General features: G+C 38.6%; 1 protein-coding gene across 1 annotated transcript in view; it reads left to right on the top strand.

Annotated features, from left to right (window-relative positions):
- The window catches only part of RFX4 (regulatory factor X4), a 74692-nt gene that overhangs the window by 41649 nt on the left and 9638 nt on the right, over nucleotides 1–23405 (top strand). The window contains exons 11-18 of the mRNA XM_063394862.1: nucleotides 1446–1504; nucleotides 3054–3198; nucleotides 6482–6576; nucleotides 8024–8141; nucleotides 12699–12818; nucleotides 14059–14220; nucleotides 20370–20532; nucleotides 22932–23070. Coding sequence (XP_063250932.1) covers nucleotides 1446–1504; nucleotides 3054–3198; nucleotides 6482–6576; nucleotides 8024–8141; nucleotides 12699–12818; nucleotides 14059–14220; nucleotides 20370–20532; nucleotides 22932–23070 — 1001 coding nt within the window. The remainder of the gene's footprint in view (nucleotides 1–1445; nucleotides 1505–3053; nucleotides 3199–6481; nucleotides 6577–8023; nucleotides 8142–12698; nucleotides 12819–14058; nucleotides 14221–20369; nucleotides 20533–22931; nucleotides 23071–23405) is intronic.

Raw genomic sequence — 23405 nt, forward strand, 5'->3', positions numbered from 1 at the left:
TCCTTTTCAGACGTGCTTTGTAGATGCCTGCAGTGCACATCACCTATTGATAAAGCCTGCTTTATTTCACAGCTCTCAATTCTTTGCCTTTCATGAGCACTAAATTCCACACCACAAAGTTAAAGGGAAAAAAAAAACCTAATTTAGGAGAAGGATTAACTATTTTGATCAGCGTGGAAAATTAGGTGTATATGTTACTGAGAGCAGTCAGGATGGAAGTTGGAACAACTAATTTCAGGGTGGTTTGAATTGTTTACTAATTTATTTTAAAAATTAAACAGTCTGAACTGAAAATATGCTTTACCGCATCCTTTTTCAGTTCAAAAATATTGAGAATCTTCAACAGCAAAATCTTTGCCAATCTTACAGGCAGACAGAAAGAGATGGACAGTGCACTATCTAGTCATCCTCAATCTATACTTTTTAACTGCCTTTATGTACAGTATGGAGAGAAAGCTCACTCTGTGACCACATCTAACATCTCTTTGGATAGATCTGAAAATCTGGTCCTTTTGATATAAGAAAAATATCGTATGCAGCCTGCCTTTTACATGAGCCTTTGTTGTTTCTGCAGCTGTTTCCTCCTCATCAGAATTTGTGATAGGGTACACAGCCAGTGGAGGCACTGACAGGAGGAACTGCAAGCTTTGGTCATTTTTGCAGTTCACAAGTCACTGATTTCAGACAAAAAAAAAAAAAAAAAAAAAAAAAAAAAAAAAAAAAAAAAAAAAAAAAAAAAAAAAAAAAGTACAATACAACATTTTAAAAGCTCATTTTCCAAGAATAGGAAATATCTTAATACAAAGACCATATCACTTGCAAAGAGCTGAACTGGGAACAGAGGACTGGCAAGTACCTTCTGGACCATTTCAGCTCGTAATGTATTAGTATGTCATGCAATTGCTTTTAGAAACTTTGATCAAATACCTGAAACTGAATCAGAGTTTAGCCCTTACTAGTCCAGTTACAAGACTCCACCAAAACATGATTGCACGAAGATTTAGCAACCTTTTCTCATTTCCACACATAATGTAGCTATTGTTATTTTATGTGCACTTACTCTTGCACCAACATTTTTCTTTCTATTAAATAGTTCTTTCTGTTCTCCAGTTCCTTTGTGTAGCAAGAGAAAATTTGCTATGCTGAACAAGCAAAGCTTTTCCATTGTCCTCTGTTTCTCTTGTCATCTCATTATTCACAGCATTTATAAATAATTGCTTGTAATATGCCTCTGTAAAACTGATTGAGCATCCAGATTTAAGGGTTTAGGTCAAGGTTTAAAATAAGTTAAAACTGGGCTAGTTGAGTACATTTTAGGTAGCGACAATTTTGTATAGGAAACTGGATATAGTTTTTTGTTGTTGTTCTTGTTTAATTTAATACTTTCTGAAGTAATTATCCTTATTTAGCACAGTACATGAATATTTATCTGTTCTTTCCTGTAGTGTCCAGAAGATTCTCACAAATATTGCGGCGACAGACGTCCCTAAATCATCTCTGCCAAGTAAGTATTTCAGTTACCCAACTTTACTCAATGCCATTTTTACTGACTTTTCAAATATTTTTATGAATTGATAGGTTGGACTTTATTCAGGGGAGGAGATCACATTAGCAATTTGTCTTCAACATTTGTTGTGGCCACCTCTACAAAATCAAAAAGTAATCACTGAAAAAAGCTTTTCTAGACAACTGGCAACCCCATATCATTAAATTCAGCAGGGTACTTTCATGAAACAAAATTGTTATTTGATTTGAAGAGATGGTTCATTTCCAGGGAATAAATGAGAGACATTCCATTGCTTTCATAGCAGTTTGCATTAGGCCAGTTGCAAAGGAAGAAAATTTTCTACATGCCCAACAATACATTCCAAGTCTAATTGTAAATTATAAATCAAATGCGAATTAGTAAAAGGGAAAACAGCTAAACTGGGTTTTAAATAGACATGTTCCTGTAACCATAGCAAGTGAATATAGAAGCTGCTCCAAAGTGTTTGGTTTTCAACAGTTTACATCAGAATTATGTGTAAAAAGTCATGAAGACAAATTCTGTGTAGTATAAAAAGGGAGAGAATGCATTGAATTCATTAATGTTTCATCCATGTATTGGAGAGGATAGGTTTTTTTCCCTGTCACCTGAAAGCTCCACTTTTGGAAGGTGTATCCAAAACCCCAGGTTAACCCTATGAGCTCACAGAAAGAAGCCCTAGGGAAATAAAAAAATACTCCTGCGAGGAATTTTTGGTAGGTTTCTTCTGCCATTATTTTAGTGGTGGAGACAGAGATACCTGTGCTACCTTTCCCAAATATCATAGACCATCACTGAATTCTGGACGACCATGGCGATTCAGAGGACATCGAGATAAAGAAACCACAACTTTCTGCATCAAACCTGGGATCAAATCTCCTGGGTGAAGGACTCTTCAAGTGCATCACTCCCTTGGGGAAGCTGACAACCTTGGTGTGTGTTATCATCTCTGCTTAACGTACAGAGATCTGTGTACATGACCATGGCCTTGTGTCACTTCCTTTACCCTCAGTCCATCCCCCCATTACCAACAGCAGATCCCTGTCTCAACCAGCCAAGACATGGATCTGATGAGGAGGCCAAGGAGCTTTAACCTTTTCATGGTGGCTGAAGGAGGAATGAGTCTTCATAGATCCAGAGAGGGGAGGGTACACACCTGAGTGGGGTTTATTTGTTTGGTATTGGTTTTTCTTGTTGCTTTTTTGTTCTGAACTGAAGCTTGAAATGAAAACCAGCAGAGCTGTTAGAGATTGAGGGCTCTAGCAATGGCAGCATCAGATTAGTGTTGCTCATTAGGTTTTGTGGTGGATGCGGTCAAAATACTTGCAGTTGATTAAAGTAGGCAAAATGACTGAAGAGTTCTCTTGTTAGAGGGCCCTGTAATATCCATAAGACATCAAGCTGGTGGGCGGGGGTCCATGAGGAGAATCAGCTTAGTGAGCCCAGCTAAGGAAGCGTAAAAGGGGATAAAGCCTATTTTTTAACCTAATAAAGCATGAACTAATGAATAGATTGGATTGGATTACAGGCATCAAGAACAGTGATCCACAGTGCAGACATCACATTTCAAATGCTGGAGGACTGGAGGAATGTGGATCTGAATAGCATTACCAAACAAACCCTCTATACTATGGAGGACTCACGGGAGGAACACAGAAAGCTCATCATACAATGTAAGAGCAGAACCTTCAAATAAAGCCAGGTGAACTTGGCTTCCTGCTGCAAACAAAGCTCAGAGAAAGTAGTGCTGGTTTTGCAGCCATTGGTTTGCTTGGAGGCTTAAATATAGAGACATTTACCAAAATGTCAGGCAAAGCTCTGTCAAAGTCTTATGTTTTGGGGCATAGATCTGGGCACCATTCCCTGATGCATTTCTTTTGAGTGCCCAGAACAGCCAATGGCACAAAACTTGCACCCAGATTCAGGAGGATTTTTCCATGAACCTGAGCAAACTAAATCTGTGAGTTAACCACTGAATGCATGAAAATCCAATCTTTCCTGCTGTAGAATTGCAGGAGAATTGTCCTTTGAATGGCTTTGACACTTCAGCGGCTGTGTATTTGAGTCCCTTTTCAACTTGTTTATAAAAAGCTCCTTTTTACACAGTGCTTTCATAACCAAGAGCATTTGATGGGATAAACTTTTGCCCTGAACTTTTAGGAGTAAGTAGAAGTCCTATATCTGACAAGCTCATTAATTTAGCTTCTGTCTAGTATAGTGAAAGGTATGGACTTGAAAGTGACTTTGGAGATATTGGCAAATACAATTAAAGATCTTTTGCAAATACAAAATATCCCTTCCATCATCCAGCAAGTATTGCATAGTTATAAGCTCAGGTGTAACCCGAAGCACACTGAGTTTTGTTGTTTTGAGGCAACAGAGCTTTGTCTTTGGCATCCATCACACAACCTCACTTCCTGTGAACCCACCTGTTGTATTGCCATCTCTGTCCTGAGGAGGACCAGTCATCTTTTACCCAGAATCTGCCTGAACAGGGCACAACCCAGGCAACCCTTTGTGGGAGCCCAGCAAGGGTAGCTTTGCTAGCAAGGTAACTTTCAGGGGGTGGCTGGGAACACAAGGGGTGACACCTTCACATGTACCCTGGACTCTACAGGGTTGACTTTGGCAGTCATCCCACTGTGCTAACAACTTCAGTTCTTCTGCTTGGTTCAGGGATGGGCCTTGCATTCTCTGCTACCTCTGGTTTCCAGGGAGAGGTTCTTGATATTCTTTCTTCTCTTTCTTAACCCTTGATTCATTTCACGGCCCTCTTCCCTTTTGCGGAGATAGGAACTCGGCATGGCAGCAAAGGAGGTAGCACACAGTGAGACTGAAGTCCTGAACCCGAGTGAATCCTTCTGTCATCTGTTATGTTTTCAAGATCTATCCAGCATCCTACCACCAGTCAAAAAAGAGAGTTTTCAAAGATATATTCCCTAGTAGCAGCATCATTTTTGGCTGCCATTCAGAACACCCTTAATGTTTAAGGAATCTTCCTGTGTATGTGCTATTAATGTAATAAAATCAAACAGATTTTTCCTGAATGCTGTTGGTATTGTGCAAGTTTTTCTATATTTTAGACCTATATAGCCCAATAAGCAGTTAGTCAGAAATGGTAAGCTAATAGCTCATGAGACGGGATGCCAGTGAAGTGTTAAGATACACATAGAGAATATTCTAGAACCTAGATTTTACCTTCCATCTTTGATGTTTATTCTACTTGATCAAAGATTTTTTCACTGTGCCTTGTATGACTTATATGGCATCGATTAAAGGCCCGTTTTCATACTCTATTATACTCATCATACTCTATCATACTCATTCTCCATTATTGTTACTAATAACCAAGGAAGTACAATTTCAGCTACTATAACTAGAGAAAAAGCAGAGTTTATAAGCCTATACAAACTTAGAGAGAAACAGAGAAAAATCACCGGGTATAAGAGAACCTCTTTCCTGTTCTGCTGGACTACCTATCTCTGACATGATTTCTGCTTTATTCCCTCATTCTCCAATCCTGTTGAGGTATTTTTAACAATCACTAAGGCTAAACATCTAATTTTCTCAAATAGGTCATTGTACACAGTTGCATTGCTCCAGCAGCAAAGCAGGCAACTGATTTGTTTTTCTGCTCTTGCTCCCCTCTTTGCACAGCATATGAATTACTTCATCTGTTGTATCAGGCAGTTTTTGTCCAGCCAAATACTCAGGTAAGGAGACAACATTTAGATTTCTCTGTGATCCTGCTCTGAATAAAGGGAGGTTGCCCATTCAATAAAAGAATGAAAGAAGATCAGGGTGGCCCAAACATCATTCCCCTTCTTCCTCAATTAATGTTTCTGGTAACACAGCCTTTCCAAGTCTCAGTTAAACAAAGTTGTTGTCAGGTGTTCAGCAAATGCATTCCTGCTCATCCTCCTGATCTAACAGAATCAGGGAGGCTGTTTTTTGCATTATTTTTGGATAGCCTCTCTGGCTCATTTCCCTAGCTATCATCTCTATGCTTTGCCTCCTCCACCTCCTTCACTATCTTTCCTAAGGAGAGAAATTCCTTTCTCCTGATATTTATAACTAGTTGTAAATTGAAATAGCACATTGAAATCATCCTGTAACACAGCAGATAGAAAGTATCTTTCTTCTTGACCTACTGAGCCTTATATCTTAGCTGAGTTGAAGAACACTTTGTTGAGGTGTCAAAGCACATGATTCTTTGTCTTCCACCCATTGGTTGTCATATATAAATGAACTTGAAGTTTTAAGGGCTGCAGCTGAAAGACTTGCTTTAACTTTTTGTATTAAAACATTAACATGTGTACTTGGAAAAGATCAAAAAGAATACAGGTTGCTTTTTGCAACTCTTGTTGAAAATAAGCAGAACATTTCTGCACTGATAGCAATTTGTTTTGAAGAAGGAGAAGTTTATGGACATTGTGTGTGTGTCTGGCATTGCAAATAGATGATTTGCAGCAGTTAAATCATGTTTTTGCAACCAAAGCATTATACAGATGAGCACCCTATCAACAATACTCATTCACTTGGTGCCTAGAAAATTCTTTATGCATTCCTAAATCAATTTCATGCATGACATTTTTTCATCACTGGGGTCAAGGCCTAGTTTCTCACTCTTCATAGAGAACACCATAAACGTTTCACTTCTGGGCACACCAGACAACTTAAATAAAAACACTGATTTTAAAAAATAGGTTTTGATTGGTTCACATTAAAACAACACTTTCGATGATTGCATCACTTTCAGTAGCAACAAAATAAGAGACCCAACAAATTTTTGGGTCAGCACCAAGATGCATTTGTTTCAGTTAAGCAATCTATTACAAAAAAACCACAGTAAACTTGTGATTCGTTTGATAGCCTTTTGTGATTTGTCTGTGGGTTTTTTTGAAACAGAATCCAAGTTCTGAGGTGGGCTTTTTTTTTGTTTGTTTTGTGTGCCAGTGTATCAGGAGTTTGATCACCTTCTGGAGGAGCAGTCCCCCATTGAGTCGTACATTGAGTGGCTGGACTCCATGGTGGACAGATGTGTTGTAAAGGTTGGTACGGAGGAGTGAGTCACTGGTGTGCATTATGAGCTCTATTCAGGTAATATATTTTTAGAAAAAGTAAAAACAATTACAACAACAAAAAAGTGAGTTTGTAATGAGCAAGACTAAAGCAGTAGTGGGCAAAATCTCACCAGATTTCATAGAGAATTGCTCGCATTCAGGATTTTGCTTTATTCTGCTCTTGTTTATTTTATTCCAAAAGATGGTATTCAAAAATGAACAGGGTTGAGCTTTCCGATCAAATCAATATTTCAGGGATTTGGAGAGATGAATTTGGAGTCATCCTAATGGTATAGTGCAAAGAAAAACATAATCTGGCCTCTTAAGATTTTAATGAAAATGATATTTAAGATAGCTAATTCATTTATATACAGTCAAATGTAAGGATGAAAGTCTACGTTACCATTCCGTAAAGGACACATTTATGTTCCTTTTGAGCTGATATGGAATAGCAAGGACTTGTGTTTTATTTTAAGTGAATTCAGAAACCTACTAACAAAGCTTTAAAATGTATTTTCAAAAGCAATCTGGCATCACCATAATTTTACATTGAGTATGAAAACATATGACCGACTATTTTAACTTCTGTTACTTCTTTGTATTAGCATGTTCTGTTAGAAATTCAACTCTTCATTCCAGTTGTTAGAGCTCAGAAGTAAAACCAAACCAAACCAAAATACGTTGCCTCTCTGCTATAAAATGGCCATATAGAAACCAGATAATTCTCCAGATTACTTGAAATACTTCGATTGTTTTGGGGAACTTCTTGTGTAGTCAGTGGAATGCAATTAGAAATTCAGGCCAGAGCAGTCAATTTTAATGAAGAACTTGACATGAATTTTAATAAATGAATTTTAATAGCTGATTGAGTGAACCTAATCCTCTAACTCACATATGGCTATAATAAATACATTTTTGAAGAGTTAATGCCTCAAGTGGGCTTTTTGGAAAGTATCTTTCCTAGTAAAATGACTAAGTGAATTCACAAAAATAAAACTGAGAAGGAACTAAAAACTTTATATTCAGTATTAAATCTCGTTTGAAATAGTAATATAAATTTGCAGTGTAGATCAAACATTATTGATTATTAATTGCTTTCTTGACTAGGAAGAAAGAAGGAACATTTTAGTAATTAGGTTAAGATGAAGATCAGAGCAATTTTTTTGCAGTCTTTTTATCATGTAGAAAGGAGATCAAGTCTTGAATAATACTTTATCATTTCCTTTTCCTGAAGGTTGTCCATGGTTATAAGGTGGTTTTCTGTATAAGGCCATTTTGAGTTTGGGTTTTCTAATCTGTAGTGTATATTTTAATGTGAGGATGGCAGTAAGTGGTTTTTCAATACAAAACGAGAAGGTGGATATATGCATCATTCAGCTGTATTGCTGGTAGAAATGAAAGATTCTCCATGTCAGACACATCTCTCTTCTTGCAGGTAGCTGCCAAGAGACAAGGCTCTTTGAAGAAAGTAGCTCAGCAGTTCCTCCTGATGTGGTCCTGTTTTGGCACTCGAGTGATTCGGGATATGACTTTGCACAGCGCCCCCAGCTTCGGTACTTGGATTTTGTTGTAATAATTGCATGCCCCAGTCAAAAAAATCTGTATCCTAGCTTTAATGGACATTTTAAATGAAAACATAACCAATTTTCAAATGCCCAGTGCTCTCTTGAAAAATAGGTTGGGGCTGTTGTCATTTGGAAATAATGCTCAGACAGATGTCTGTCTGCAAGCCGCAGTCAGGGGAGATGAAAACGTTGCTACTTCCTTGTGTTTGCATTTAGGAGCTGCAGGGATCAGTCTCAGGGCGGCTGGGGGGGGTCCATTACAGGAGCATTACCTAATGCACTTCAGTGCAAAGTGAGCCTGCTTACCCAAACCACTCTGGGCACGCGTTGAGCCAAGAGAGATGACTTTGTGCTGAAGTGGATGAAAAGCTCTCCAGTGAAACACTTTGCCAGCTCTCCTCTTAAAGGACATAGCATTTGAAAATGGTCTTTGCAAAGTGAGTGTGCTTCTATAACCTGGAGAGAGTCTCTTCCATTTCTTAAGAAGTTGGTCAGGATGAAAAAATAGATTTTTACTTTTTAAATGAAAAATCATGTTGCTTTTCCACACTGTTTGAAAGGGGGCTTTGTCCTCACATACAAGAAGTTCAGATTAAAATCAGTTAAAAGGAAGAATGACTCGACTAGTGTGCCATGAGTGTGAACATTCAGTCACTTGGGACAAGACTTTGCATGAGAGATGCTTTCTATAAATGCACATTTGTCCAAATAGGTTTCTAGAAAAATCAATAAAGAATGGTTTTATATGAGTATTGCATTGAACAACTGCAAGGTTTTCTGCAGGCTGATCTTTGATGTCCTTTATGCTTTTAGAACCATCTAATAGCATAAATTTGGATACTGTCAGTGAGATAAAATATATTAAAATATGTTTTCTATATTTATAATTCATGTAATATCTATTTATATGACATGTTTATGTTTTAATTTGAAACTACTTTAATTTCCATTGTAAAAGAGTTTTCCAAACAGGTGTTAATGACATCAGGGTAGTGAGTGTCCCCAAGGTGATTACAATTTTCAGCAAAAAACACAAGCCTGTTCAGGTGCAATGCTAGTGGAGGCAGGAGGAGCCCTGAAGTTTTGAATATCCTATCAGGCCTAGGTTATCCTTACCCAAGTGTCATAAATTTTATTTAGCCACAGGACACAAATTTGTAGTAATCTACATGAATGATGCTATTCTTTTACTGCAAAGCCATTTGACATATTATTCGTGAATTAGAGTTGGGCCAGTTCCAAGAGAATAACCCCTGAATGTAAACAGCTCAGAGCTAGATGGCAGAAACTTCTCTGCACTTAATTTATACAGTTCTTTCTAGCTTTTCAGAATTAGATATCCATGAAGTGAGTTCTATGGAGAGAAACAAAAACTAATTTACTGTTCTAAATATTTACATCTATATACCTTTGTTCTTAACTTAGATAAAAAGTTTTGCATTTTTACTGCACTGGGAACTGTTTCAGTGGAGTGATTTTTAATTATTTTTTCCACCTCAAACAATATGTGGATGCAGATGCACACAGTGTAATATTTTTTAAAGTGAAATAATGTGTTAGATGACAGGATTTTTTCTATGTACAGGACAGTAGATTTTTACCTTTGAAATAGACGATTCCAAAATCTGATTGAAGGAAGTTGTAACACCTGGCACTGGAGTGACGGCACAAAGATTTGACTGCAAAGCTTTTAAGCATGGTGACATGGACAGGTTAAAAGAATCTCTGGCAGAAAAAAAAAAGCTGCTCTCTCTCTTGCTCTATTTTCTCTCTGCCTGCCTCCCTCCCTCCCTGCCTCTCTTTCCTGCTTATGCATATCAAAGGCACAGTCGGTGGCAATGTTTGGGTAATGCACCCAGTGTATAAAGTAACTAATTAGTAACAGAAAGTCCATTATTTTCTCCAGATTTGGAAATCTCACTGTTGTTTACTTACACATAGTTGCTGTATCTCTTAATAGATGCTGATACTTACTGTGATTTAGCTGGGCATTGCCATGATTTCTGTTAACCCCTGAAAATTAGAGCCAAATGCTATTTAGTCTTGTAACTACAGTCTCTTGAATGACTTCTTACCTTTTCCTAAAGAAGTGATTGATTTGCTGGCTACAACTGGATCAATTTCTGTGCTTAAATATAGACTTGAAAGAACTCAACAGTTTCATGTGAGAAACAGTAGGTTGCAAACACAGAATAAATTATGGCACATTGTGCTGAATAGCCATTCACTGCGAGGCTGAAATGCATGCCCTGATATCAGTTTCACTCTATATCTTACACTTTGTTTGACTTATTTAAAAATATAAAAATATTGCATTCATTGCATTCAGTGTCAAAACCTTGTTTGTCTGGTGTCTTTCATGCAAATTCTGGGCTCAAAAACTCTATGTAGAGCTTAAAAATACACAGTGGGAGAAATAATAGGAGAGGAAGAGAGAAATTCAAAAGAGTGACAAGGGCACTGGAGTGTTTTTAAATGCTGCATTCAGCATTGCCAACCCCAAGTCTTCAAAATAAAGTGTTAGACCCCCCAAAAACAAAGACATTTTTTAAAACAGCATATCTTGGGTTCTTGTTGTTTCCTTGCTAGCACTACAATGTTTAGAGTTCGTACTTCCAAATATTTTTTATGAAACTACAAGCAACTTTCCTTTTTTATTAATGAAGGCTGAGTAAGGAGTTTGATGAAAAATAGTAAATACCCTGAGCTTTATACAACTACATGAAGTTTTGCCAGCATTTTAGCCTGTTTTTCTTACCTTGAAGTTACTTATCAGGAGTAACTACGCTAGAGTCAATAGAAAAACGGAAAAACTGTAGTCAGGAGAAGAGTGAGCATTTTGTGGAGATTCTTGAAAATCTAGGTTTCCACTGGGGAAATCCTAGGTCACCTAACAAGGTGCTCAGCCATGTCTGCTGTCTTGATTGCACTGCTAAATCGAATAGGACTTTATTTAACAAGACTTTGAGCCCAAAGGATTTTTTGAAAACAAGTTCTCTGCAGTAGTTAAGTGAAGATCCCCACTTTTTACCCTGGGAAGTGTGGGGAAACCTGTTACCATTTTGATCTGCTTAGTCACATGAAACAAACTAAGAACTGGATGCTTCAGGTTCACCAGAAGCCAGAGATTTCCTCCCCACAGCAAAGGTGTTGCAGTCAGCTGTGCCCTGTTTCTGTGCTGCCTTGCCCAAGAGCACAGGGGCACAGGTTCACCTCCCAGGGTGTGTGTCCAGCTCGTATCAGTGACAACAAAACCATGCAGGCATGGAGGGAGAGAATCAAACACAAAGACCATCGGGGTCACAAAAAAAGAGAATGTGCTCAGAGTCACTCTAAAAGCTGAACTGCCAGCTAGAATTGAATAAGGGTATTGGGTCTTTCAAACCTCTTCTGCCCTCCAGCAGCATGTTTGAGTAGAGAAGGAGTAGGGGTAGTTATGCTTCATTGGGATAAAAGCTAATATTTCAAGATAAACCTAAGTTTCTTGTGAGGAAACCAGTCATTATGAAATTCAATTGAATTTGAAACTTGTTTGATCTTTTGCCCATGAAAGTTTTTCTCCTCAAATGCAATAATGGAATTTCCAAAGAAATACTTCCACATGAAGTATTTTGGGGGAGTTTTTGTCTGGAAGTAGTTGTTTCTATCTCAGATGATTATTTTTCTCTGATTTAAGCTAGCTGCTGGATGAGCTATTATTTTAACCTTACCATACTTGTACTTGTCAGAGTTACTCAATGATTTAAATGAACACTTGTTAACTACTCTGTGCAAGTCTAAATGAACAAAGAAGCTTTAAAAAAACCAAACCCACGGTATGATAAAGTCCTGTCTGGAACTATTACAGGTACTTGATGTCATGGAGTCTATTGCATAAATTGAACAAAATCCACCTTGATACTTGTCAGTGTCTCCCTGCAGATGGGTGTTAGTCCTTAGGAGGACATGGCACAAGGTCTCAGCTCTGGTGTTTTGCTCCTCTTACTTTCCCTCCCCAAAATGCATCTGTGGTCTCTTGCACATCTTTTTTTCTTGTGATTTGTGATCTAGGGCAAACATTTCTTCACCACCCCTGATATGTATTTTTTATAAATTATGGGAAGCAACTCACTTCCTTTTTGTGCAGGTAGTTCAGAAAATTCATACCAGGATGTGTCACTAAGACAGCCAATCTGAGATTCTGCTACTGACAGAAAATGATATGTCCTTTAGACAATAGGAAACCATTCTAGTGTAGTGCAAGTGTCAAAAATGACTTTCAGTGTTAGTTTAGGAGAAGAAGAATCCTTCAAGTTCCAGCTCTCAGCTGGGTAGTTTTCTTGCACCCTAAACCACAACTGGTTGTAGAAGCCCGTATAAATCCAGGAATGAACAGTTTGCTACTCCCTGGTTTTAATTTGACCTCTCTTACCTTGAGTTAGAGAGATATTTCAGTACATGGAGGCAGTTTTACTCAGGGCTGTTTGTGCTGAGTACCGTAATAATTGGTTTAATGAGTGTATTGAGACAATCAATGGCTTTTTTGTTTGTTCACTTTATTACCAGGGTCTTTTCACCTTATTCACTTGATGTTCGATGACTATGTATTGTACCTGCTAGAATCACTCCATTGTCAGGAGAAAGCTAACGAGTTAATGAGGGCAATGAAGGGAGAAGGAAGCACAGGTGAGTATGTTCTTTTATTCATTAGTTGTTTTATTCCACTGGTTTCTCTATTTTTTATGTTAGGACATATCTTTATCCTTATCTAACTTGCTGAGACTTATCTGGGAGCAATGAGGTTTTTACCTCTATCATGATGTGAAATAAATCATTTGGGAGGCATCCCTGGTTAATGCGTTCTGACTGCCTGCTTCACAATGTCACTCTGGATGTCTCCAACTCCATTCCTAAGCACTCACTTGGTGTTCCAGTAAGAAATTTTTTTACTGAACCTTTTATGTTAGTTAATCTTTCTAATTGAAAGAATTGAATTTCACTGAACTTGGTGTTATTTGTTTACTGATATCAGTGGATTTCTACCAGTGTAAATAAGAGGAAGAGATAGCATGAATGAGAAAAGACACATGGCAAAGCTGTTGTTTCTGGTACACTTATGTTCTGAGTGCCTGTACAGAAGCAGGTTGAGTCCACACTGCCTTGCCAGAACAGAAGCAAGCAGGAATTGCCTTTAATTTTCCTACTCTGGTCAACTCCTTGTAATGAGAGGTCCTCAGTGATCTTTCTTACTTGCGTCTCACATTAATTTTGGCAAATTAAACCTCTCACCATTGAAAGTTTCATTCTCCATTTTAGCTGTGGCTTAATTTATTGCCCTGGAGATTTATGGGAAGAAAAACATTTCAGTGATTAAGGTACTATCTCCTGTATGGTGAAAGCTTTGAATTTAATTCATTGCCCTGCCCCAGCCTCTTGGGGTTTTGAGGAACAAGTTGCTTATTCTTGCATATTTTCCACATACCTTTAGCAGCTAAAACTATCCAGAATATTCTCCTTTTCTAGTCAAGAAAGAAAGAATATCATGGCCCAAAGCCACAGGAATGCTCCTGGAGACTCCTATTTCTTCCTAGAAGGTGTTGGAATGTCTAACTCAGACTGGACTCTTCATTTTAGATATGTAATAGTACATTATAGGAGTAGAACACTTAAGCTGTCTATGCACCAGTTTCCTGCCTATGCAACAGGAAAAATATCACTTTCCTTTAAGAGGTCTTCTGAAGGTACACTGAAGGTTGTAATGGTAAATGTTCTAGAAGTACTTATTTCAAAGATTTGTGGTTCCTGCTCTGTATTTCTTGAAATACACTATACAGAACCTAACTGCTTACATTATTTTTTTTAAGTTTCTCAGTGTTCCTTGACTCTGCCTTTAGCTATGTTTGATGGGTTTTCTCTCATTCTGCAGCAGAAATACGAGAAGAAATTATTCTGAGTGAACCAGCTGCTCCAACTCCTTCCCCAGCACCGTTCTCCCCAGCTAAATCTGCCACCTCTGTGGAAGTGCCCTCTGCCCCATCACCCATCAGCAACCAGTCCCCAGAGTATGGTGGCATAACAGCTACTACAGGTGGGTTGGCTTCTGGCAGATAAATCTGCTTGAAGGTGGCTTTTACGCTTGGTCTCCTAAAATTGAGCCTCAGAGCATGATGTACTGGCTTGCAAGATATAAGAAGCCTTTCCAAGCCATCCAAGAAATCTGTTCTCACCGTATCCACATATGATATGCAGCCTACCAGGAAAAGGATCTGATGTTTGGATGTTTTATATGCCTGAAGGAAGTGTGCCAAATATTTCCAATTTATTGAGGTTTGCAAAATCCCAAATAACTAGTGGTTTAGGAATTCCTAGCTGGTAAAGTGGGAGATGGGTCTCTTTCAACATATTTAACACCCAAATATGCTTAAATAGCTGTGCAAGTTTCTCTTGGGAATCTTTTACACATTGCTGATAACTTTCATCAATCAATGTTAGAGATTAGGAATTACATGTTTGAAGCCTATTTTCAGTGTTGTACTCTATTATGGTAACAGATAAGGTTGTTGCCTTCTGGTGGGCCCACAAATTTAAAAAATCTGCACTTAAGGGACAGCTTAAACTTGTGGGTAGGATTGACAGAAAACAATAAGCATAAAACTAGCTCCTTGTTTGGGCTGCACAAATGGCCAACATCCTCTGTGCTCTAGAGCAAAACTCATTACCTTTTGGATGTGAGCAGGACAATCTGTCTGTATGATCAAAAGACAGTGTTCTCTTATTCTTGGAAAGAAAGGCAGAAGTGTGAGTGACTTTCAGATGACATTTCACCTTTGCTGCTCCTCATTGAATAGGATGAACAATCAGAATGTGGAAACTATCACTTTTGTGATGTTCTAGAAAAGTTACAAAATCTTCTTGAAAAATGTCATAAAGTGATGATTTACCACACTAGAGAATTTGGCAGTGGCTAAAGAACTAATAAATCTTTCTGAAAGATGTTTTTCATGTTTTCAAAAGCGCCACGGGGAAGCACAATGCGTGTTGTGCTGGAAAGAGATTTAAAAATATTTGTCCCTACATCACAACTTGAGATTTTTCACTGTTGGAGGCAATACAATAGTTAGGAGGGAAACAGGAAGTTCTTACCCCTCAGGAAAATTAGACAAGAGACAGATGATTCCTAGACAGGGTAGGCTACCACACGGCCTCAGTCCAGGTGACAGTGGAGGTGGTGAGGATCTTTGACTCTTGTTGAAACATTGATGTTGTGTGGAACTTGACCTGTAGGAATTGTGGGATGCCAGAACCAAAACTTAGACTGATGCAGGGCTGTACACAGAAATAAAAGACTGAAAATGAGGAAACTGTGTGTTCTCCAGGGCCACTGGCTGGAATGGAGGCCTGAGGGACTTGTGTTGGGGCTGCAGATACAGTAACTCCATGTGACTGTCATATAACAGTTAACCAAAAGCCTTTTGCCCTTGTCCTGTCACTACAGGTCCTTGTAAGAAGTCCCTTTCCATCTTTCCCTCCAAGTACTGAAATACCACAATTGTTCCCATACTATACCTTTTTACCCAAGAAAGCTATTTCTGATTATTTTAGTTCTTTTTTCTCAGCTTTTCATTTTTAGGTTGTTTTAAAGGCTTTCATTTGGTCGAATTGTATTTTATTCTTATGGTCTGGTGCAGTCTCACTTTTGAGTATGTGAAAATCATCTTTGTCTTGCACAAGCCAAATTTGCCAACGCAAGCAATGCTCTGGTTAACATTAAATATGAATATGTAGCTATTTCTTTTTTCTTAATTTGAACAATTAGTAATACCTCTGCTTCCCATGTTCATCATGTAGATGGACTAGTTTTAGTTTGGTTTTTAGTTTGCTAACCATTACAGGGAGGAATACAGTGTTTATTCACTTAAAGCAACACAAAATAACAACTGTGTCTCAGCTAAAGGAAATTGCTACACTTTAAAATAGGAGTCCTGAAGACGTATTACATACACTCAAACTACTTTACACAGATCTATACCATTACATAGAATATTTTGAAACAGGAACCTCTATTCTGGAAAGAACACACTATTGATTTCCTTATGGGTCTTTTAGGAGATAAATGTAAAATTCTACAAATGCTTTGCAGATCTTGAGAACTGGTTCTATTGGTCACCATTAGCTCTCAGTTCCCCAGTTTAGGGCATCATTAACTCTTTCTTGCTTGTGGCATTAGCAATAAAAGTTAACTATTAAACTTGTATTTTAACCTTTTTGCCTTCAGTCAGTGGTAGGTACAAAACCAGCAAATTAAACTTTTGCAATGCCATGATACTGAGCCAAAGAAAGGGAAATCCTATGTATCACGCTCTGGCATCTGTTGTGGCACCAGTAACATTTTATTTAAAACTTTTTGTTAGGTTATACAGTTAAAAGGCTAATTAGCCTCCATCCTTTCTAAATCACAAAGGCCAGATTAATGATTGCTCAAACTGCAACAATATTGTAATAAAAGTGATAGCTATATGGCTGACTATGCTGTTGCCTCTTAAAGCCCCTCTTAAAGCTGGGATTACTCATTTGCCAATGCAATTGTTTTTAGACAACCCAAAATGAACTCTAAATTGTTAGCTCCTAATATCTTAGTAAAATACTGAGTTTGCTGTTCAGTTTTAAGATAACTATCCATGAAATAAGTCGTCAGATCAGCAGTGGTCATTAAAAGCCACTGTTCTTCCAAGTCTGGGCTTGGTATTAAAGTTCTGGGAATACTGGTGCAGATCTAGCACCTCTCATATCTGTGTGTATGAGTAGAACAAATTTTTGGTTCTTTTCCTAAAGCTTCAGCTCTTGGACCCATAAGAGTATTTGAGAAGATCAGCTCTTGCTCAACAATCAGAATTTAATTCTCATAGTAGAGTGCAAAACTCAAAGGTTTCAATTTCAAAAGGCAATTCTTCCCTTCAAATGGAAGGGCTTGTGTTTGTCTAAAGCTTTATAGGTAAAGTGATCTGTTTGTCATGTGGGGACAGAACGGGGACCTGACTCCAGATTGCTGACTGCTTGTGGTTGACAGTACTGCTGACTATCAGACTCAATGCACAGTGCTGGGAGTGTCTCACTGTGTCGTGGTGGTCGTTTGCTCCAGGCTAAAGCAGATACAAAATGCAGCATCGTGAAGAATCTTCTGGGATTCTTCTGCACTGGTGTGTGTTGATATCAATGACAACAGGGCTGTTGTAGGACTAATAGCAGTTCCATTTATATTTGGCTCCCCTACAGATCAGATGGCCTCTTGGTTAGTATCCTCAAAAATCACTTTTTTTTTTTATGAAAAAGGAAAAAAGGAGTGATAATAAATGAATTTCCCTATTTTAATCAAACCCTGCATGTTCAGAACACAAAGCAGAGCAAATCGTTGCTCAATCACTATTGTTTTTGCTTATTTCAAAAAAGCAGTTCAGTTGAGTTCAGTCATATCTAAAAGAGACTTCATCTCTTGGAGTTCAATGCTGCAAAGCTGAAGAAATTAATCATAAAGGACTGGAACCTAGGCAGGCATTAGAAAGCTAACTATGAAAACCTTTCCCACTTAACTCATTCCACCACAACATTGGCATTATCCTGGTTGAGCTCATACATTCTTACACACAGTCTGCAAATCTGTTGTCATCTTTCATCCTTCCTCCCTGTCTTTGTAATTAGGTCACTGAAAATAATAGCATCCTTTCCACAAAGGCAAAGAGAAGTGAGGCAACTCTAAGTTCCTCAGAACATTCTGGAAAAAAATATTTGCACTGCTTTCTGTCATTCTGTAAATCTAGAGTAAAACCCAACATACTTTTGTTTCTAAACTCTAACCTGTAAAAGAAAGGGAGGATTCCTTCGAGCAGCTGTGTGAGGTACTGTTCTGTAGTACCTCAGACAATTCTTGGTTAGGAGAATTAAACAAAGGTATTCACAGCTCTCCCAGTGCAAGTCCTACTTTCTACATTTGTTTCTGTGACATCTGGACAAGTACAAAGCTTGTTACTCTCCAACCATTTATTTTAAAGTTGAACTGAGGTGGCTGCAGTTAGATTTGAATACCAGGAGTGGCATCTCTCATCCAAGGAATTTGACTTCCCACAGGGAGCACATGAAACAACTTGCTGTCCTGGACTCACTCATTTTCATCAGATAAGATCCCTACTATATTTTGTAAAAAAGAAAAGGAGATTGTCACGATATCTGAGGCCAGTCAAATCACTATATTTTATAAAATGCAAAGGGTCTTTTGGCTCTGTTATTATTACTTCTTATTAGACTAGGAAGATAATGAGATTTTTTGGATCAATGGCTAATTTTTTGATGGAAAAAATAATATCAGGTCAAAGTAAAACTTTTGTTTTATAGTGAAGTGAAAAAGTGGAAAAAAATTGCCAAACAATAAGTTACCTAAAAATAAGTATTTGGGGTTTTTCACCCTCTTTGTCCTTTCTTTTCTCTTTGTTTTTTCCTTTTGCATTTAGGCCTGTTTTGAAAGAACATTGCAAATTTTCTTTTGGAAGATAACACTGGGAAAATATGTTGACCTTTTGAAATTGAAATGTTTCATTAAAATATTCTGTAGACAAGTTGTTGATATTTTCAAAACTCTTTTGTTTTCAAATGAAGCTATTTGGTAACTGCATGAGTACTTCTGGTCCCTTCCATCTAAACTGTATTTTTTAGTAAAGGCAGGTTTCCTTAAACATTTTCCCAAGTCAAGGAACCATGAATGTTTATTTGTCCATGTCAAGAGAAGTGAGATTTTTTTGGGGTCTTTGGGATCTCAGTGGTCCTCTACACCGGGAAGAGATGAAGACAGAAAATTCAAGAGTCAGTGGCAGCAAATGCAGGCATGTGAAAACAGACCTATCACAAATACTCATGGCCATAACACATCCAAGGATTTCTGTTGTAAGAGCACCAAATCACACCCTGCTGAAGTATTTCAAGTTGGACTTACCTTGAAAACCTCAGAATGCCTTCACTCAGTTGCAGAACTAAGCATTTCCCACAAAAAAAATTGCCTGATTTTGCCATATAAAATCACATACACCTGAAGAAAATCATGCACATTTGAAATAGGCTTTTCATTTCCCAAAGCCATGGAGGGGACACAGACCTGGGACTACAATCACGTCCCCCTCTGAATTAAGCCCTTTCATGCTACAGGAAGTCCTAGAATCCATACTGAAAAAAACTGAGTCACCTCCTGCAATTCCTTTTAGCTGAAGAAAAAGAGTCAAGAGTGCCCAGAGCCCCCCAAACCAGTGTTCTTATTGGGTTAAATTCAGTGTTCTGGTCCTCATTTGCAGGGTAATCTCAGCCAGTATGGTCATGACCTCCAGCAAGAGCTATGTTATACTGGAACAATAGATCTGTCAGCCTTCTGAGTGAAAGGGGTGTGTGCAAAGGACAAAGGTTTCTCAGCAGCTGGCTCATGAAACTGGAGTTCCTGCCTGGAAGGGATCAGGATGATTAAAAAACTCAGCACCTTCCAAGCAAAATGAAAAACCCACTTCTTTGCTTTGCTCTTCCCACAAATGCTCTACATGACAAAAATAAATTAAGTCCAGTCTCTGCTGCCACTAAAAAAAAGAAAGAAACCTTATTTGCAGGAAGGAAATGACTAGGCTATTTCTGTCTATCTACTGGTCATAATTTGGGGATCTTTGTAGTGTTGCCACTACAAGGGCTGGTACCTAGTTAGGTGGAACAGGTACAAACTGCAAAAGGATTCACGACATTTATTTGCATAACATTCATTCTTTTTTCTAATCCTTCATAGTTCTGATCACACCTCCTGCCTCAGTATAGGCCCAAGAGCTGAGAAGCTCTCTCTGCAGCCCTCTCTGTGTGAGAAATACCTCAGGGTTTGGCGCATCATACCTGAGAAATTATAGCACTGGTGTTCTTCGATTTCTAAGTCCTATTTCAGTGTTTTGGGTTTTTCTGCAAAATTATCTCAACACCACACTGGAAGTCCACTGTGTGAGCCATTCCAGAAATGTTTCATTCTTCTGGATCCTTGCATGCTCCAAATGACCTGTATGTGTTGATATTTATGCCTCAGATACGACTGGTGTGCTCACTTTGGTCAGTGCACTTTCCGTGATCGTTGCCTGTTCGGTGGTTTTCCCATAACTGTCTCAAGGCATGGCACCTCTGTGGATGACAGCCCGTGCTAACTGTGTTCCTTTGGCTCCTCCCTGCCTGCAGGGGCTATGCAATCCTACACATGGTCACTCACCTACACTGTGACAACAGCTGCTGGGTCACCTGCTGAGAACTCCCAACAGCTGCCCTGCATGAGGAGCCCACACGTCCCCTCATCGTCCGTCACACACCGGATACCTGTTTATCCCCACAGAGAAGAGCACGGGTAAGGCACTTCTCAGAGGGTTTTTGGTGGATTTGGATGAACTTCTGCTTAGGTGGTTTTTTGAAACACAGTACAAGCTGTTTCTTGATGTAATTAAGTCTGTATTGCAAAGATGCTGGTATCATAATTCTTTGGCTGTTGTTGGTATTCTATAATTACATTATGTCTTAGTTTTATAATCTCATTTAATTCTATTCAAAACCACAGTAGGCCTGGAGGATATTTTCTAAAAGAGAAGGCTTAAGTAGATTTCTTCTCTGATTCCTGTTTTCCTGTGCCATGTTTGAAAAAACTAGATGTGCCCAGAGAACAAACCTATTACACCATGTGTCAGGAGAGGTGATCCTTCTCTCTTGCTCAGCATTGCTGAGACCAAATCTGGATCCAATTCTGTGCTCCCCTGTACCAGACAGACCCAGGCATAATGGAGTAAGTCCAGAAAAGGGCCACTTTGATGACAGTTGTGGGACTGGATTAGCTGACATACAAAGAGAGGCTGAGAGAGCTGAGGTTATTTAGCATCAGGCAGAGGGGGTTCAGGGAGGGTCTTATCAGTGCGTATAAATACCTGCTGGGGGAGTAAAGAAGACAGAGACAGGTTCTTTTCAGTGGTATTTAATGACAGGACAAGCACAAATAGAAGTACAAGAAATTCTGTTTAAACATAAATTAACAAAACCCTGGTTCTACTGTAAGTGTGATCAAACACTGGGGCAGGTTGCCCAGAAAAGCTATGGAGTCTCCACCCCTGCTGATGTACAGACTCCAGCTGGACACAATCCTTGGCAGGCTGCTCTCATGGACCCTGCTTTGAGCAGGGGGCTTAGACTAGATAAACTCCACAGGCCCCTTCCAACCTCAGTGATTCAATGACTGCTGTTAACCCGCAGATGAAAAAATGTCCACAGTTTGAAGATATAGACAAAGTATCACCATAAGATCACTCTAATATTCTCCATCACCAAAATTTGCTCAAGGCTCTCAATTAAAATAATTACAGGTATAAATTTATGTAACATTATTTCATCTGGGAAAACTTCAGACACTTGCTAAAGCTCCCAGTGCTGTTTTCATTAAGCAACACTTCTTCTGTGCCATCCTCATCTGATTCAGTGCATAACTCACAGATGTCCATAACTAAAAAAAACAATCACAAGCTATTTGGTAGAGAAGGAATAGACAATATAGCAAGATCAGCAAATGCCCAGGTGCTGCTATGATGCAAGGGGTTCAAAAGGTTTTACTGTGTTCCTCAGTCTTGTTCCAAACTCATTAACTTTGCAGAAGTGCTTTCCCTGTGTGAAAGACTCTAAACAGTTTGGAAGGGTATCAGTAGATAAATTAGAATCCTGTATCTTCTTCCATGCTGGATGTGATCAGGTTTAGATACCTGTTTGAATGTCACTGCTAAGCCCTTACTGGGAAAACCTGGATAAGGAGAAAGGGAACATCTCTGTTATCCAGAAATACGACTGTTAGATGGAGACAGAAATAGAGCAGCACAGAGGTTCAGGAGCTAAGAGTATTCCAGACTTGGAACAGACCACAGTAAGGCAGGGTCTATGTTATATATATGTGTCTCTATATATGAGAATTTGTTGTTTCTGCAGGAATCTCTTGCCTCTGGTGTTGGATTATGGCGATTTTGAAACATTCTAAGATAGGTGAATCAGCTTTTCTTAAAGACAACAATAACCAGATGTTCACAAAAATGGGGAGATTGCAGAAAGTGTTCATGCATCTTCTGCGAGTGAATGGTCCAAACAATGGTGGCCAGGCCAACAAACACTGACTCAATAGCTAAGGAAATGGCTCCCTCCTTTGCCTCAGGATGTCCCTAGACAGGAGGTTGGGATTCAATAAAGAAAGTAGACAGGTTCTCCAGCCTCACATCCCACTCTTCCATTGAGTTGGCTGCACTAAAGCTGAAAATTGTATGCTTGAGATTCAAACAAATTAATTTCTCTCCCTCCCAAAAAAGGAACATCTGACTGCAGTACAAGGAGATAGCTGAACTCATTGTAGTTCTTCAAGTCAGGGCTTACCATACTTCCTCAGCCTGGATAGTAATTTACTGGGAACATGGCATTAGATAATAATAAAAGGGAAAGACTCCTTCTCAGAAAGTGCAGAGCCGAGTCTGCAGTTTAAAATTAGTCACAGAAACATGCTGGATCTCTCAATTTGATGTTGTGCTGGACACACTTTCACTCATGGCACTTGCTTCCTATCTGAGCTGGAAAATGTATTTTTGAAAAAGATTTAAAATATCATCCTCCTATTAAAAAAACCCCAAAACACCAAAACCCAAAAACAATGGTATGTTTCATAAAAGCTGTGGAATGATTAGTGGGAATAAATTATTGTGCATACTAAAAGTGGTTTTTGATGTATTTCAGATATACAGGAAGTTACAACTATGGTAGCTACGGCAACCAGCATCCCCATCCCATGCAGAGTCAGTATCCATCCTTACCACATGATACTGCTATTTCTGGACCACTTCACTACTCAGCTTACCACAGAAGCTCTTCACAGGTAATCTGCATTTATTACTCAATGATAGTTGCTATAACATTTAAAATTATTCAGTTTGTAAATTTAACAGCATATTAGCTGTCTGAATCAATAAGCTGTCTAGATATTGATGGCTTCTATTTTTTTTTATTTTCTAATATTACCTAGGTATTTATTAATTTTAGTGGAGGTCAGAAGTAGCTTTAGATTGTCAGTATAAAGTCTTAACTCTAAAATCCAACCTTCTGGATCATGGAAAGTGTTTCTGTTCTAAGGAGTAGCTAAAGCAAAAACGAATATAACTATTGTATGATTCTTAGGTGTTGGGAACAGGAAGAGATCCCTAAGAAGAAATA

This window comes from Prinia subflava, chromosome 4 (assembly GCF_021018805.1).
Source record: "Prinia subflava isolate CZ2003 ecotype Zambia chromosome 4, Cam_Psub_1.2, whole genome shotgun sequence".
NCBI lineage: Eukaryota > Metazoa > Chordata > Aves > Passeriformes > Cisticolidae > Prinia > Prinia subflava.